Source organism: Haemaphysalis longicornis, unplaced genomic scaffold (genome assembly GCF_048455015.1).
Source record: "Haemaphysalis longicornis isolate Haplotype H1 unplaced genomic scaffold, Haemaphysalis longicornis Haplotype H1 scaffold_5, whole genome shotgun sequence".
NCBI lineage: Eukaryota > Metazoa > Arthropoda > Arachnida > Ixodida > Ixodidae > Haemaphysalis > Haemaphysalis longicornis.
The window spans coordinates 69,689,700-69,707,638 of NW_027526385.1; the positions used below are offsets into that span (position 1 = coordinate 69,689,700).

Consider the following 17,939-nt stretch of genomic DNA (forward strand, 5'->3'; position numbering starts at 1 on the left):
ATCGAAGTGGTAAGACGTATAATACAAACGAGACGAAGTCCAACTCAAGTTTTGAACGACGTGTGACTTTCGCGGTGACGCACACGTCGGGACATTTGTTTTCCAACGCCTCGTGCTCTCCAAAGACACGTGGGGTCGCGGGAGTTTTCGTTCGTGGTCATAAAAGATACGCGGAGTCCTAGCCATATAAGCTTCGCTTAAAAATGGTTCACACTAACCATTTTCCCTAATGAGAAACTTGAGCGCAGCGCGAACTGCAGGGCCTTCTCGGCGACGTCGCATAGCCGCGGCTTCGGCGGCGCGCACCTAAGGATGCAGGCGTCCAGGCCGCTGAGCGTAAGCGCTGGCAGCACTTCGTTTGCCTAAGGGAGTGATGACGTCATCAGCGAATGCACGACGGCACGCGCTAAACCCTGGCGTTATCTCGCAGCGCGTCGCCGCCGGGGAGCACGTCTCGCGCGGCCTCGGCATAAAGCCCTACCCCTCACACTTTCGCCATTCATTCCTCCTCGGCCCTCCTGATTGATTGATTGATTGATTGATTGATTGATTGATTGATTGATTGATTGATTGATTGTGAGGTTTTACGCGTCGACGCGACACAGGCGATGAAGCGCGCGTTAGTGTAGGGCTCCGGATTAATTTATGACCACCTGGGGATCTTTAATGTGCGCCGAAATTTCGAAAGCAGGAGTGTTTTTGCGGTTAATCTCCATCATAAAAGCGGCCGCCGTGGTCGGGAATCGAACCCGAGTCCTTGGGCTCAGCCTCGGCTCTCCTGTTTGCTCTATTTTCGGTGTCCTCTTCGTTCTCACGGTTACACCGAACCCGACGGCGAGGGACGACGCGAAACCACAGGAGGGGCGCTTAAGAGCTGCGCTCTAAAACAAACTTCCACGCTCCAACAGCACAGAACTGCCAAAATAGGTCTGTTGCCTGAATATTTGTACAAAGAATGGTCAGTAAGCAATAACACCCCATTCAGTCTCTCACAAGCAAACACACACTTGCAAAACAGTGCGAGCTGTCGCCAGCACACCCCAGCTACGCCAAGGAAAACAACGGCCTGCTCCGAAGCGGGCGTCGCAATTCGATGCGAGTGCCTGTAGATAGGCCTACAAAAGCACACTGAGACACCGAACGCCCGCCGGCCACTCCGACGGCGCTTTTTCGCCTGATTGGGCGCTAAGTGCCGCTACTGGCCATCGCGGTCTGTTTGCACTCTTCTCCGCTCACCTTTCCTCCAATGCGGGAAAGACCGCTTTCTGCTGACTTCGACGTCTGCCGCTGAAGCTGCCGGCTTCGATGGACCCGTAATAGGGCCCTCGCTTGCTGTACTACTAGCGACCCTGTGTTCCTTTTGTCTGGTCGTCGTGCCATCTTATCTGTGTGGGTAACACCGCGTCCGTTTTGTCGGGCTGTTGTTCGGAGACTCACAAGAGAAGGGGGCGCGTAACTCAGCCGTTGGCTGGCGTCAGCTACTTGGGCTTGCCCTTATTTGTCGCCAGCAATAAGGAAAAGAGGCTCGGATAATAAATTGGACTTACGCGTAAGCGAACGGGAAGCTGTAGCGGGTACTCGGTGTTTATCAATGTTGACCGCTTACGGCAATGTTACCCGTTTTGTTTTCCTGCTGCACGTTTATATATATATATATATATATATATATATATATATATATATATATAGTAAAAAAGGGCGCAATAACAAGCATAACAAGTTTACTTCGAAAACATAACTTCACATCGACGTTTCGGACGGGGACCGTCCTTTATCACTCTTGATAAAGGACGGACCCCGTCCGAAACGTCCATGTAAAGTTATGTTTTCGAAGTAAACTTGTTATGCTTTTTATTGCGCCCTTTTTACTATTTAACCTTCACTAGCCTAACCGTTTATCGTGTATATATATATATACATATATATATATATATATATATATATATATATATATATATATATATATATATATATATATATATATATATATATATATATATATATATATATATATATATATATATATATATATATCTTGTGAGCTTTGTTTGCGGCTACAGCTTGTCTGCCACCGTAGGTAGCAATTGCTCACCATCGTCACCACCGGCTTGATGCCATTACTTCTCCATTCCTTGTACATAATCACCATCATCGACGATCCCGTTTCATCGGATATCATCATCAGTGCTTGGGCTTTATCGCCATCTTGGGCCTCTTCTGACTCGCCTCCGAATAAAGGAGCTACGAAGCAACGGTCTTCTCGCCTCCTATCTACGGCCTCACAATACATATATACATTCTAATTTATTTTCCGTAGCCTTTCGGACCATGGAAAACCCTTTCGAGTAATAACTCTAGAGTGAGTGCTTCCGACATTTGCTCTGTGTGTCAAATCCCGCTTAAATGATGCGTTTAAAATTCGCCAAATTGATGTAATTGATGAGATGTAACTCAAGGGCCGCAGCTTATCAAGTTGAATTTACCGAGGCTCATTAACGTTTGGCTGAATGTGTGTCTACTCCCGTTTTGTGGTCTTGCGAAAATGCGTTGCTGAACGAAGCCTTCATCCGAGTATACAGTTCGTATTGTTGCTTTCGGTCATAAAACTAAATTCAAAATAAAAGAAAACACAAAAGGACCTTTCGACGCCCCTCGTACGGGTCCCCGAGGATGAAGGCGCCAAAATTCGAAATAAACGCATCCGACGCGAAACCATGGTCTGGCCGATCTCCAGCCTATCGAAGCCCCGTCGCTATTCCCAGCCTTCGTTCTTTTCTCGATATGAGCACAATTTTCCACTTGTCAATTCCTTCTAGCAGAACATCGAATAAAGTGAGTGAGAAGAAAAAAATTACCGCCAGCAGCGCCGACACAACTTTGTACGCGACAGGCGTTGAACAGTTAATCCGACGAAGGGGATACAAAAAAGTTCTGCGTCCAAACGCAAGCTCTCGGAGCTATGAGGACCCGGCAGCCTCAAGCTATACACGTTATTAAGAACTTCTTCCAAGTCGTTCCGGACGTGTCTGGCCGCATCTCACTTAAGATCCGACGTCGTGTCGCCCTGGGGAAGAAGAGCCGGTCTCATAACCGATTCCTTCAAACCTCCGGATCGCTTCTCGCCCTTCACTTAAGTTTGCGCGCGACACGTCTCTTGTCTCGGGACGGTAACTCTTTGTTTTTGCTGCTGTGGGATGTCATATTTCATGGACTAGACGAGGGATGGAGGAGAAGGGTTCCGAAGTTTTTATTTTTATTTTACGCTCTATGCTGCTTATCTCTCTCACTCTGGGTTCGGGCCGCTCCTTCAACGCAGCTTCTCCCAATCTCCAGTCATCCCGACTTCCTCCTGCGGGGTGTTTTCTTTTTAATTCCTTTATCTTGTCCCTGCGGCTCGGTTAAACTTTACCCGAGTTGTTGGAGCGGCAGGATTCCCTTTGGATGTAACGGGGAAACCAAGAGGTTCTTCCGGGTTTCTTTTCTATGCGTATGTATCACTCAGTTCGCCACCAGTTGGGAGAGTAATAACAATGCGCAATAATCAACTGAGCTTCGGAAACTAGGCGTGTTCGCGTACTCGTTATCTGTGCCTCCCCAAAACGCCTGAAAAAGGAGACTCGTTGAGCTGTACAACCAAATTACAGGCTACATTACTCTTGAGCTCTCCATATCTTTTCACTTCATGTTCTGAAACCTACTGAAATTGAAAGACTTTTTGTGAAGCATGTGAATGTTGACCTCATCGACACTAAAAAACACTAAAAAACAGCGCAAAGACAAGGACGAAAGAAGCGACAAACTAGAGCGCACTAGTTTGTCGCTTCTTTTACCCTTGTCTTTGCGCTGGTTTTTAGTGTCAATAATGTGTATACAACTAGCCCAACGTCAGGCCTTATAATCTTTACTTAAACAGTACCCACTGTTGCCCAGATGAATCGCTCTATCTTAGGAAACTTCAGACTACGACTGGACAGTAGCCCATTCAAAAACCTATATGAGCCGCACGCTAATATTTATTCGAAAATACGCTTTTTTAAATTGTGTGTGGGACAATCCTAAACTATAGGACATAAGGAGGCTAAGCTGTTCTTGAGTCGCCTAACAGTGGACAGCCATGTAGAAGGTTCCGTAGAAGAGGATAAGGAAACGGCCTGAGCGCTACCTCCATCAATGTCCATTGCGCGCAAAACCTCTCGCACTATACGCTCCGAACCCGCAGCAACTGCAAAAGCTGACAGAACGCCTGATAGCATCGCCGAATTCTAACTACTTTCGGGCTATCAAAGAGCGTCGCCAACTCTTTTCTTCCCATCGATTCCTTTTTCTCCCTCGAATCGGTCAGTGAACACTTACGCTTCTTTTGTCGAGCAGCCCTTTCCCGCCCACACACGGCTGGACTTAATTTATTTTCCGACGTCGCGCTCACTTCTACCTCAACTCAGACGACGAATGAGAGGTCGCGCGCAAAACAGCAGCCGTTCACACACAATAGAGCCGCGAGCCTTGGCATCGGGACCCTGGGGACTCAAACTCGGTACCCCTCTCCCCTTTCTCCCTTTGAAACGCGCTAAGCCCCGGGACAGATTGCGAAAGGGCGCGAAGTTTAATTAAACGCCGGAGCGGAACCGCCGCGGGAAGAGGGGGGGGGGGGGATCAAAACAAAAGGAGGCCATAACGCAGGAACAAAGCGATGCTGCTGCTGCCATCAGACACGCCTGACAGAACGGTTTCACGGGGCGCATAGCGAATGACAAAAGAGGTGGTTTTCGAACCTCGCGCGAGCTTTCAATTTAATTCCGAGGAAGGAGTGCGCACACTAGCCTTTTCTCTCTCTCCCATATTTCTCTCTCTCTCCCTCTATCTCTCTCTCTCCCTAACTCTCCATACACTTCATCCCCCGCTCCACTGCCTCTCATATTATGCGCATATATGAAAGTGTATCTCGCCGGCACGAACGTAGGAGCCACGGCTGTCGCGAATATATTTTTATAGAAAATTCGTTCTCTCCAGACGTATGTGGTGGTGCCTAAGTATATTCCTTTTGGCTTTTCTCACATCAGTCGAAGCCGAAGGGAAGGACGTTAGAAATTAATACCGCCTCTTCGAGCCCCGATGCATGCGGGTCAGTGGGTTTGAATTTGCTTCGGAGCTGAACTTCATGGGTGTCGAAGTGTGAAAAGAAATGGGCGATATGACTCCACAGTCTGGGGGTTACTCGCAGTTGCAGGTAAGATAGGACTTAGCGTAGAGCCGTGACATGCGGACGCTGAGTAATGTAACTCCTTGGCTGCCATAAGAGAGAGAGAGAGAGAGAGAGAGAGAGAGAGAGAGAGAGAGAGAGAGAGAGAGAGAGAGAGAGGTAAAGAAAGGCCGGAATGTTAACCAGCCTCCGGCCTCGTATGCTATCCTATACGAGGGAAAGGGCAACAATGAGGAAAAAGAGGAAAACAGAAAAAGAAGGGGAAAGGTACGGACAGAGCGTAAAGTGGTGTGTCCAGCGGTAGGACACTATAGACAAAAAAGTTCAATGAGTTCATAGAGGGTAGTCTTTTGCGCTACAGTCTTTTGTGCAATTCCCTCGTTTTGAGGAAGCACAGGAGCGCTTTTGTCGCCTTGTGCCTAGATGACGGAGAGGGCCAATGGCCCAGGATTCTCTCCTCGGAGAACGAGCGCCGAGAGTCTAGCTTCCGTAGAGTTGAAGAGAGCTGGCTTCTTTCCTAAGAAAAGTGTGGACACTCGCCTACGGCATGTCGTATGGTATCTGGTGTGTCACAAAGTTCGCAGGCCTCACTGGCTACCATTGCAATGAAATAGGAGTAAGCATTTGTGAATGCGACTCCAAGCCAAAGATGGCAAAGAATGGTTGCATCAAATCGTGGGAGCCCTAACGAAAGGGGGCGCCGAAGATATGATATGATATGATATGTTGCGGGTCCAGGGCACGGATACGACCCCTCGTGAACTCTTCGGTAGTGCATTTGGATAGCGTGGTCTCCCAAGTTTGCGGAGGGTCCTAGCTGCGTCAGTCCTGGATAAAGGAATGAAAATGGATTCCGTTTTTCGGTGTGCCAAGCGGGCGGCAGCGTCCGGACCACGAAGCCCCGTGGTCCGGACACTGCCGCCCGCTTGGCACACGCTTGACCACCGAGCTCTGTGGTCCGGACTTTCGTTTCCGACAATGCCGCAATGACTGGAAGGAGCCGTGACATACGCGCAATTAGTAATGTAACCCCTGCCTGCCATGAAAAACGTGTTTATGGGTGGCTTTTGAGAAAGCGCATGTCAAAGTTGATTAGCGATGAGTTTCAGTGGAAATATATTTTGCAGAATCAGCCAAACAAGATTTCGGTAACTTTTTACTTGTTTGTAGATCGTGCCAACACGTGGAATAAAGTTGAATTGTACCTCGTGTAATGGAGGTGCGCAATTTACTACAAAACCGACAGGCGGACAACCAAGGCCAACGTGGAGCTAAATATTCGCAAAATTGACACATTTCACATTCAAATTCGAAATTTTGCTCCATGATTAGACACCGGATGCGGTATACGTCGACTTATTACTGAACTCGGATCGCCACTAGCGAGATAATTGTGACATTCGCGCATAACCGTCTCCCGCGCAGCAATGGTTGGGCATTACCCGTCGCAGTATCGGCAGGCGCGCGATGCGGTCAGCTAGCTCTAGCCCAATATATTTAGGCACGATCCCTAAATGCATGGTTTTATCATCCACCGCTACATACCGCGACGCGCTTGGAAACCAAAATTGTACGCTCTCGCCTAGGATGGGCGACATATAGTTTCAATCATTTCTTTGCTCACTGGTAACATTGTGCATTTTAAAAAATGTCCGCGTATCTGCCCCTTTGTTGCAAATGTCGACGAAAGACGATAGTCGATTGGCGGCTCTTCCAAGTAAATGCCTCCCTCCTCTTTCTTGCTCACCTCTCATGCTGTTCCTCTCCCGTCTCGTTCTTCCCAAGATAACGCGCTAAAGGTGTGCTCCAGTCTATTTAAATGTACCACGTTCCACTGCTACATGTCGGGTGCCTGGATGCCAGCGCTGCCCTACGGCGCAGACTCGGTGAATCAAGGCCCCCTACTACAACGTTTATAGAACCAGTTCGCGTGCCCTACTCCACGAGCGTTCCAAGCGGAACGTGGAACCTATATAGCAGAACCTTTCGTAACTGTTGCCGTTTGATTTCTTTAAATGTCGCCAGGAGCTATTGCAGCGCAGCCAACAGTAGGTGACGGTTTCCTGAAGTTATTGTAGTATTTCATTTGCTATCGCAAAAACCAAGCGTCCAGGTATTGTTCAATAAAAAACACTGCAAATATCCCGTATGTATTGATTTCTTGCCTCATATTTGCGTAATGTTTCGTTCTTGCTCAACAATGTTGAGAAGTATGAGCACTGCCACCCGACTTCGACGTTTAGATTTGACTGTGCGTATATAAGACTATTGTGCAGATTCTGTTTCTTTTGTACAGGTGGCTAAATCGAGGGACAGACCGACAGTCAGCCATACGAACAGACATACAGACACACCAAAATTTCTGCGGTTAAGTAGCCCAAGAAAGACTATCATCTTTAAAAAACAAACATTGTTTTTACGCCAAGCACGTAGCCACTTTTTTGTTGTAGGGAATAACTCGCGCAACGAGATGAGCAGCTAGCGACGCCTGCACTTCCCAGGCATACCGGTGATGCATGGATTCGTAGGACACAAAAGACAAGTAATACTATGCATTTATTTATCTCTCATTTTAACTCGGCAGGATCGGTACGAGGAGCTTCTCTTATTATGCCCAATAATGCCATCTGCTCGAGGTGCCACAACTCGATTTCTTCCTTATTTCTTCTGACAATACTCCTTAGACGCTTAGAAATAGGTGCGTCATGTGCGCGCTCCTAGTAGGAAATACTGAGTCAGGGTCTGGGGCGGTGAGAAATTTGATGCTACGCCCACGTGTTAAAAAAAGACGTGTGACCGCGCTTACAAAATTACAGCGATCACGTAGTACCGACGAGAGGTTACAACGGTGTATTTGAATCTCCCGCCTCTCCGGGAACCTTCGTCCCCCCCGAGGGATTGGAAAAGGATCCGAATTTTTTAACAAATATTAGTAAGTCTCATAAAATTACACCTTTCTTGCGGTCTTGGGCAATATTTGGCTCGTGCAGGACAAACTATCGCTCACATACAGAACAGTGAATGGGTCTCAATTGGACGTTTCACTGGTCAATACCCACTCCTTTTGAACCCCGGAATGTCCTTCCGGTGTCAGTGGCTGCCAAAAAAAAAAAAAAATCGAAGTATTTCGATTTTTTCGAAATTTCGAAGTATTTCGCAATTTTAGAAATTTCGAAAAATTTCTCCGGGTGCCGTTTGCTGTGCTCGCGGGTGCGACGTGCGAAATATATGCGAATCACGGCGTCGTAAACAGGTTCTTTTCAGAAGGAATTAAATAAAGCTATCCAAGAAACCCCCCCCCCCCACCCCCCCCCCCCCCCGCCTCCGACGTTCAAGCGCACTAGTATGACCCCAGACACGCGAGCGCTGCCTGCAACGGTTAGAATTCGGCATTGAACCATTTCTGACCGGTCTGTTCCTGCTCAAGGCGAGAAATCAGAGCTTGTCATTTGCAAGCTCTTCTAGCGCGAAATACTCGGAACAGTGACGCGTGGTAAATAACGTGAGTGTGCTTCTAATTTAGTAGTCAAAGGTGCCGTTTTGGTAGGCTTGCCCACTTGCAACTCATTCGCAATCTTGCCGAAGCTGGTGCCAGTCAGTTTGGTTTGCAATACCAACTGCGTGTGCTTATGTGATAATCCTTCACACGTACAGCCCAGCTAGGTCACAGTCTAGCTTTAATAAATTACGGTAGCACCTAAGCAACTTACTAACCACATGCATGCAAAAGCTTCCCAAGCAGTCTGATGCCCCAGAGACATGCCGCAAATGGTGCTACCCAGAAGGGGTTCCCAAGTTCATCTACTGCAAACCCCTCCCCCCTGAAAATCTCTATCATCTGGTGTGACAGTGCCCAAAAATTGACAAAATACATAGCTTTCTGATCCTCTGCCTTTGGCACCACCCCTCGCGTTGACCCTAACACACTAGAATAGGGCACTATCATTCAAATTGCTCAATTTGGTATTGAGAGAAGCTTAAAGCGAGGGGTATACTGCTGGTCTAAGCGGATTCTCTCTACAAAAGAGCTATAGACTCGGTTCACGGCTTTCAACATTTCAGAGCTCTAATCTACATTAACTTACCCACTACTTCTCGCCGGCCTAGTGTCTTCCTTTAGTACATAACTGGCTTACAACAACATCGTTGTATGACGTCATTTCGTTTTGAAAAGTACGGGAGCGGAACTGGGCCTCTGAGAAATCAAGCGTATAGCAACGGCTACAGGGCCAACGAAAGCTAAGCGTTATGCTTTCTTTTATCCCGGTCCATGGCTCCCAAGCAAAGTACACCTCCACGCGCGACCCAAGTGCACCCGAACGCCGCCGGGAGAAACCAAATGGAAACGCCCGGAACGTGCAATGGTTAGAAGCGTGAAGCTGTAAAAGCCGGACCCGTCGAGTACGGCCGTCCGATTGAACGTAAAATCGGAAGAGGGGCAGATAAGATGGGGCCCAGTGGGGAAGAAAAGGATGCTGACTGAGAGGAGAGGGGGAAATTGATGTGGAAGAGGAGGGAGCGGGCGACAACATCTCGCCCTGAGTTTACGACTAGGGCGGGAAGAGGGGGGGGGGCGACCCCTTTTCAGTACACGGGCCGGTATTACGGTTCGCGGAGGCGTTCATTTCCTCCCCTGCGAATCGCAATGCAGGCACAATTCTGAGGGGACCTACGCGTTCCATTCCTCAAAATTCGGCGGGGCCGGGCGTAATAAAGGCTGGTCGTAAACATATGAGTGGCGTCCCATCTTGCGCTCTACCCGACCCCATATCCCAACAGCCGGAGTGTGCGGTCGTCAGCAGTAAGCGGGAACGGCCGCCTATTGCAGGCACTGGAGATGTCCAAGACGCTCTGTGAATCATAGGATGCTGGAAGGACGGCATTAAACGCTAACCGTAAGGGTGGCGGCTATGAAGTAATTCTTTGAGGTGGCGTTCGAAGGTGCGGCCAACTGCGGTTACATCGAGACGACCAATCAAGTGGTCGCTTAATTAAGACGTCACTAACAAGTCCTTGGTGCAAAGAGCAAACTGTTCTTGCAGAAAAAGCGAACGTAAGAAACCTCGAGAGGTCAGTGGGTTCCCAAAGCAATGAAGAGATACGTGTTAAGCCCCGTTCTCCAGTTCTACGGAACGGAACGCGAATCGAAGCATTATTTTCGCAGTACTGTTCTGGGCCGGCGTTAGTTTCTACGGTTGACTCACTTTGAAATTTCCGCGATTCAGCCTATCTGGTGGAAGGAAGGCCCCGTGGTAGCGATTGTAGCCAGATATAACGTGCCGCATTCTTAAAGTCAATTTCTTATTCTAAAAATTCTAAAATTCGTGGTACATGTCATTTGGCTCATTACCCTTTTTTCTTCATGCCCATCGGTCATCTTCGGTAAATTGTTATGTCCAGACTACCGAAACAAAAGCCATACCATGATCTATGAACGCAAAAAAAAAAAAAAAAAAAAAAACCAGCGTGTCACGCAGTTCGGTTGGCTGAGACGTGAAATGACGTCCTTCTTCCAATTCATTACGGCAGTTGCGCCAACAGTCTGACTTGCTCAAAGGCAAGAAGTGAACTTCAGATTTGAAATAACCGTTAGATCTTGTTTGCTCTTCTTTTAAGGTAGCGTGCGGCGGCGTAAGTACAAATAATTTCATTTTCTAGTCACCTTTCGTCGCACAACTCACGCAGTCCACGGAAAGCATTCGTTACAATGCAAATACACCGCTCATTCTATCACCCGACAATAAGGTCATGAATTAATCAGGTTCATTTTCTGTTGCCCCATGCAGTGTTTACGAAAAATAGTATTTATTTATTTATTTATTTATTGTAGGGTTTAACGCGCCGTCGCAACGCCGGCAATGAGGCGCGCCGTAGTGGAGGGCTCTGGGTTAATTTTGACCACCTGGGGATCTTTAAAACGTGCGCCTAAATCTCGTACACACGGGCGTTTTTGCTTTTCGCCTCCATCAGAAAAGCCGGCGTCCTCGTGATTTAGCAACGAACTGGAGTAGACCGGTCAAAAAGCAAGCTGTTTTACCCAGCATGGGCACACTTCAGTTAGGCTACATTGAAAAGCTGCCTTTTACCTTATTCATCAATTTTTAATTGACATTTCGAACGATAAAACAGAGACGAAGAACAGCGCCACTGAATACTTTTATAAAAGCCTCTAGTCAGCGCCACCCTTACACTCACACGCATCAGGCGTAGAACAGGAACGAGAAACACAGAGAGAGAGAGAGAGAGAGAGAGAAACACACAGAGAGAGAGAGAGAGAGAGAGAGAGAGAGAGAGAGAGAGAGAAGAAGAAGAAAGCAGGATTCCCTGCTTCAGTGACAATTTAGGGTGCCAAAACAGAATATCTCAGCGTCTATGTCGTCTCCCTAAGCTCCAACAAAAACCAACCATAGGCGGAGGAGAATAGAAATAAAATAACCGAAAACCAGAGGGAAACACTCTCACGAGTTTACCGACCTGAAGACTTAAATCAAGCCAATGTGGGGTTCTTTGTCCGAAAAAAAAAAAAGCGGGCTGGAAGGAAGGCGGGGTTCAAGACCCAGGGCTGAGCGGGCGTTTGCGATTCAGGGCACGGTAGCGGGGACGCGAACACTCAGCGGGCGGAAAAACGCAAAAAAAAATAAGCGGGAGGGCATCGAGTTTAAAGCGCTTGTCGGGGTAACACCCATGGATGGGAGCGAGACGGTCTCGGACAGGAAAAAGAAAAGCAGAGGGCGTAAAACAATGGGGGCTTTTAAAGGACCCCTTGTCTTAGGTGCAGCGGAAGGCGAGTTTTCACGCGTGAGGACGCAGCGCGCGGGAGCAAGGACAGTACGCGTTTTGAGTTTCCCGGGTTTTGTTTTTTTCTCCTTTCGTTGATGCTGCTGGGTGCTTGCCAGCGCGTTCCGCCTGAGGGTTTCGTCCCGTGTGCGGGAACACCAAATCGAGGAAACGTTGCAAGGATTGAACGAAGGGGGTTAGAATGCAGAACGTTAAGGCAGGGGTGCCGGTGCGTCAAACACGAAGCCAGTTAGAGAAAAAAAGGACGAAGCGGAACAAGACACGCACCTTAGAAACAATGAACTAAAAAAGCATAACATAACGCCCGCTCACGCCCACACACCCGCATGTCACAAACTATATATACAGTAGCCGAACGTTGTTTTTTTTTCGAATTCTGAAAATTCGGGCTTGCTGGATATTCCGGACTTTCGCGATGAACCGCCATATGTCCCATAGAAGTAATGTATATGAACAATAAATATTTCGGACGACATAAAGCGACAAGTTCAATTTCCCGGGCGAAAGTTTCCGTGACGAAGCCACAGTGCGACAACGGGACGACGCCATTTTGAATCCTAAGCACCTGGCTATCCAAGAATTGTCTTGACTCCCACGGGGGTGTCAAACTTTCACCTTGGAGGTTATAATTTTGCATTAGTGTCCGACACAAGCAATATCGAAGCCGGAACCGGGTCATACATGGCGAGAGAGAGAGAGAGAGAGAGAGAGAGAGAGAGAGTAAACTTTATTAAAGAAAAAAGAGCCAAGTGGTCGGTTTCCTCAGTCCAGGACCCCGTTGGAGCGTCCAGCCGTCTCAGCCCGGTGAATCAGCCGAAGCTGTTCTTCGGCGCTCGAGCTGGCCATTTCTCCCTCCCACTGCTCAACCGAGGGGTTAGAATTCGCGGAAAGTGAGGGGTTGAGCTGGCACTCTTACACCATGTGGTACAGAGTGCAGGGCGCTTTGCAGAATCGACACTGCGGGTCGTATTGCGTAGGCCAGATAAAGTGCAGCTTGGTAGGATGGGGAAAGATGTTCGTTTGCAGGAGACGCTAGTAGCGCTCCTCTTTCTTGCTGAGAGAGGGCTGTGCAGGGGGAAGGGTAAGCCGGGCTAGCCTGTAGTATTGCGTCACCTCCTGGAATGACGTCAAGGGGATGGCCGTCTCTAGCCAACTCTCTCGCGGCGCTCGGCTGGTTAGACCTCGATCAGTCTCGTGGGCAAAGACATTAACACGGAGAGAAGTGTGAGAAGGTGTCCAGACAACCGATATCCTTTTCTTTGGAGGGTTCTGGCTCAGAATCTTCATTGCGGTGTGTGAGATGCGGCCTTAGAGGTAGCTTTTACACGCTGACTGAGAATCCGTGATGATTACTTCCACAGGTGTTTGCGTTATCGCCAGTGCTATAGCTACCTCTTCGGCCTGTAGCGTCGTTACTTTCGTGAGAGTGAGGCTCGTGACGTGGCTGTCTATCTTCGTTACGGTCGCCACCATGACTCCGCGTCTCGCATAATCTGCGGCGTCCGTGTAATTACCTTTTTCGTTGGAGCCATATTTTTTCTCCGGGGCTCTAATTCGCGCCTCTCTCCATCCCTCGTGGAACTGCGGGTGCATGTTTCTTGGCAAAGGGGCCACTGTGATGTTTCGGCGTAGTTCGCCAGGGATATTTTCCGTGGATTCTAGAGGGGTCTGGTTACTCTAAATCGACGTTCGGTTGAGCGACAGAAAACCGCCCCCGTTAGGGAAAATCATTTTATAAACTAAGTGCCCTTCATTCCATCGCTCATTCCGAGAAGCCCGACAACATTCGCTGCTTGGAGTGATATACGTGCAGCGTAGTGCGCATGCGCGCCCACTCACCGATATCGGTACATCCACCCCAGGTGGCCTGGTGGGCGTGGCGCGCCAGCCGAGAGATGGCGTCCATGTATCCCTTGGACGCGGCTACGGCGGCTGGGGAAAGAGAGGGATGAAGCAGGAACACAGTCAGCAGGTTGACATATAATCGCATTGTTCGCGTCAAATGTGCATTCAGATAAAATATCATTGGCTTGTCCTTTTTACAGTTCTACTTATTAGATTTGCCAAAAAAGTTCTTAAGAGTAAAAATACAATTTTCTCGCTCTTCAAACAAACTTGGGCTTGTCAATATAAATCCTTATCAATACAAACCCAGTTTTATTGCTCTTCAGACGTACTTGGGTTTGGCAATATAAATTCTTATCAATAAAAATCCAATTTTCTCGCCGTTCAAAAAAACTTTATCTCCGGCTACAAAAAAGAAACGCCACCTAAGCATGTCCAAGTTCGGTGTAATGTACTAAGACAACGTGACCGTAGGGTTCTGGATGACAATATTCTACGCTACATCAACTACTTCTGGAAAGACGCTATCCTACGAATGCTCTAGCAGCGACATCCGTGAATGCGCCTATGTTTCTGTGCCAATCTCTTACCCCCGATGTGAGGAGGTTCGCACAGATATACTGAGTGTTGTCGTTCTTCACCGAGTTGAAGAACGACAGTATTTAAAACCCACGTTTATTTGACCTAAATGCTTAGGCTTCGCATTTCGTCTTAAACTAGAGCAATTTTTGCAATAAATGCAGAAGCGAGGGCGCGCTGAAGGAGTCAATAAACAAAAAAACAGGCGAAGCTTTCACTCAGTCGCACAAGGCTTGACCCTTAGCGGAGCTGGATGATTCCTTTCTATGCTAGCACTGAAAGACACACCACCACGCATTGCATTAGCTTTGAAACTGTTTATTTACATGTTACATCATCGCTTTCCCCTGTGGTAGTAGTATTCATCGTGATGCCCATCTAAATCGTAGTCTCCCTCCTGAATGACTGGCGGGCCTACATTTTTTTGTCCTATAGCAAGACCGTATCAGCAAGGACGTGCGCGTTTTCGCGAGCATCTCATCGTACACAGCAGGGAGGCAAAAGCGCCGCTCCATTCTTCGCGTTGTGGGATGCTATCGCTTTAAGCAGTGGCTGACACTGCAAAGAGCTATTCGTAGAATAATGCGTTACGTAATCCTGTCTCAGAAATAGGAATACACATGTAGGGAAAATAGAAACTAGAAATGGAGGAAGGGACCGCACCGGTCACAACCGGTTTGTAATTTTGCATCCTAATGTACTCAGGGCACGCCACAAATAGCCCTTTAATATCGAAACGGCGCCACCACCGCAACATCTCTCGATCACTTATCGTCCGCAGCATTTGCACTGCGGAATAATATATTAGTGCAGAAGGAATTACTTTCGATGATCTGTCAGTTGATTGATTGATTGATTGATTGATTGATTGATTGATTGATTGATTGATTGATTGATTGATTGATTGATTGATTGTAGGCTTTAACACGCCGACGTAACGCGGGCGATGAGGCGCGCCGTAGCGGAGGGCTAAAGATTAATTTTGACCACCTAGGGTTCTTTAACATGCGCCGAAATCTCGTACACACGGGTGTTTTTACTTGTTAATCTGTCGAAATAAACAGTGCCTTCAAACGAACAAGTTTCTGTCACCGCAGCAAATACTTCTTGCGGTGGTGCACCCTTTACAGGAAAATTAACCTCACTGTAGTTTCTAGGTGCGAAAGGCCACTGAATGGAATGACGCAGCGGGGATCAAAAGCGCAAAAAGGACGAGGAATATGGCGATCACGCTCTCGAGCAAATATGGAACGAAAAACTCACTGTGATCTCGGACGGGGTCAGAAAATATTCCCAAAATATACGTGTTTCATCAAAAAGATTTCAGGCAGAATGCACCCGCAATGATGTTGTTTAAATTATTTAAGGGCGTAAGACATTAGTTATCTTGGTAAATTTCCACGATGTTACTTTACAGCCGTCCACGTTAAGGATCCCTGGATCCTTCTAGGAAATAAATTCGCACTCGGAGTCATTTTGTATTAGCACTAAATTTGCTTCACTACCATGCTGCCTTGGGTACTAGGCTGCCCCCTTTACAGGCAAGGCCGAGGCTCGTTGACTCGGCGTCAGAGGCTCGATAGTATTGCCAGACACTCCAATACACAAAGCGAGCGCAGTAGTCAGACTGTTTTGTATTAGAAGGTTATGTTTGTTTCATTAAAAAAAGTCTGGTGAGTATCTCGTCAGATTTCCTTCGCGTAGCAACAAGCGTACTGTTTATGCAAAGAAACCTGGTTAGCTGAAAATTTTAAAAGATATTGTATGCTTGCACCTAGCATGGAACGGCATTAAACATAATTGTTTTTGTAAACACACACACACACACACACACACACACACACACACACACACACACACACACACACACACGCGCACACGCACACGCACACGCACACGCGCGCACACACACACACACACACACACACACACACACACACACACACACACACACACACACACACACACACACACACACACACACACACACACACACACACACACACACACACACACACACACAGTCAATTGCCGTAAATGACATTGCGCTGATTTCAATTTTCGATTCACTTTTTCAGGCGAATTCGTTATAATCTATTATCGGAACCGTAAATTGTATTTCCTCGTAAAAAATATTACTGCATCTTCGAAATACCCCGATTAAAATGTGTTGTTAGGCTAGTTGCTGCATTATGAATTACAAAATAAGCGCTAACTGGACATACAGAGGGAGGAAGACAAACAATGCGCTACGTTTGCCTACCTTTCTCTATATGTCCAGTTAGCGCATATTTCGTTATTCATCCCGATTAATTTTAAAGCGCGCCAACGGCCCCCAAATCATTCATAGTACTATCACTTACCTCGTGGTGATGTTTCTTTTATGCTGTCAATGAAAATAACGCAAGTAACGGGTAAAGCTAGAAACATAGTGATGTCAGGTTATGCGTGTGTGTACCACCTTCTCTCTAAAGTCGCGGTTGAGTTCGGGTAAATACGTCGACACTATGCCAACAATATACCAACCGGCGGCTAAAATGAAAAACGGGTAAAGCGAAAAATCTAAAAACCTTTACCACAGTTAGAGGCCAAAGTAGCGTTTCTGTAAAGAGCGTAGACACGAGAGCCGAGGTAGAGCACCAGCGGGCCTCTAAAAGATCCAAGCCAAGCCAAGCCATTTAAGGGGTAAACGAGCGGCTCAGCGCGTTCCCAGTTCTTCGCAGAGCCATTCATGATGCAAAGCTCCCGGTAGGTCGGTTGAAACGGTCTCCCAGACACGATGCCAAGCCCTCGGTTCATAAAACATGCAGACGACCTCGAAAGCAGACGACACGCGCAGGTGACTCCCAGGAGACCTGGAGACGGCAGACCTTTGAGAAAGGTCAAACAGGCACCGGCCACCAGAACGGAGCGACTACCTGCAGTGTTGATACAACGACGAACGTGAAAAACAGCTAAAATTCCGGACGATTTATGGTGAAATGGAGGAAATAAATGCTTAGAGGGGCCCTGAAGAAAAAAATCAACATTGTTTAAGTTGAAAAAACTGGTCTTTGGTAACCAACTCATCTGCATTGCAGTCACGAAAGAGGTTTTTTTTTTAATAAACGCAGGAAAATGTAAAAAAAAAAAACGTTTAAATTTCGCGCTACGTGACAAAAAGACAAAGACAAACCACGGAAAAAACCTGCTCATTGGCGTGTATTATATGCATCCAACTCTAGACTTCCCCGCATTCGCGTCCGTTTTTCAGCACCTCTCAGAAAGTATAGACCCTGGAAAGTACAACATTCTTTTATTCGGTGATTTCAACGTGCCCGGCCGGTGGTGGAATCCCGGGGAAAATGTTGGCAATTCTACCAAAGCCGCTCACTTGTTTAACTTTTTCTCATTCGCAGGATTGGCATATGCTGCACTTCCTCCTAACCCCGCAGGAAATGTCCTTGACATCGTCTTCTCCAACTTGACCTCCTTAGACCTTAAACACGCTCGAGAAGCCCTTGTTCCGGTCGACCCG

The 17,939-nt window shown here is 47.6% G+C and overlaps 1 protein-coding gene across 2 annotated transcripts in view; it reads right to left on the reverse strand.

Annotated features, from left to right (window-relative positions):
- Irsp53 (Insulin receptor substrate 53 kDa) overlaps window positions 1-17,939 on the reverse strand; it is a 143,654-nt gene that overhangs the window by 47,337 nt on the left and 78,378 nt on the right. For both annotated transcript variants that reach the window (XM_077670672.1, XM_077670673.1), the window contains exon 3: window positions 13,838-13,930. In XM_077670672.1, coding sequence (XP_077526798.1) covers window positions 13,838-13,930 — 93 coding nt within the window. The remainder of the gene's footprint in view (window positions 1-13,837; window positions 13,931-17,939) is intronic.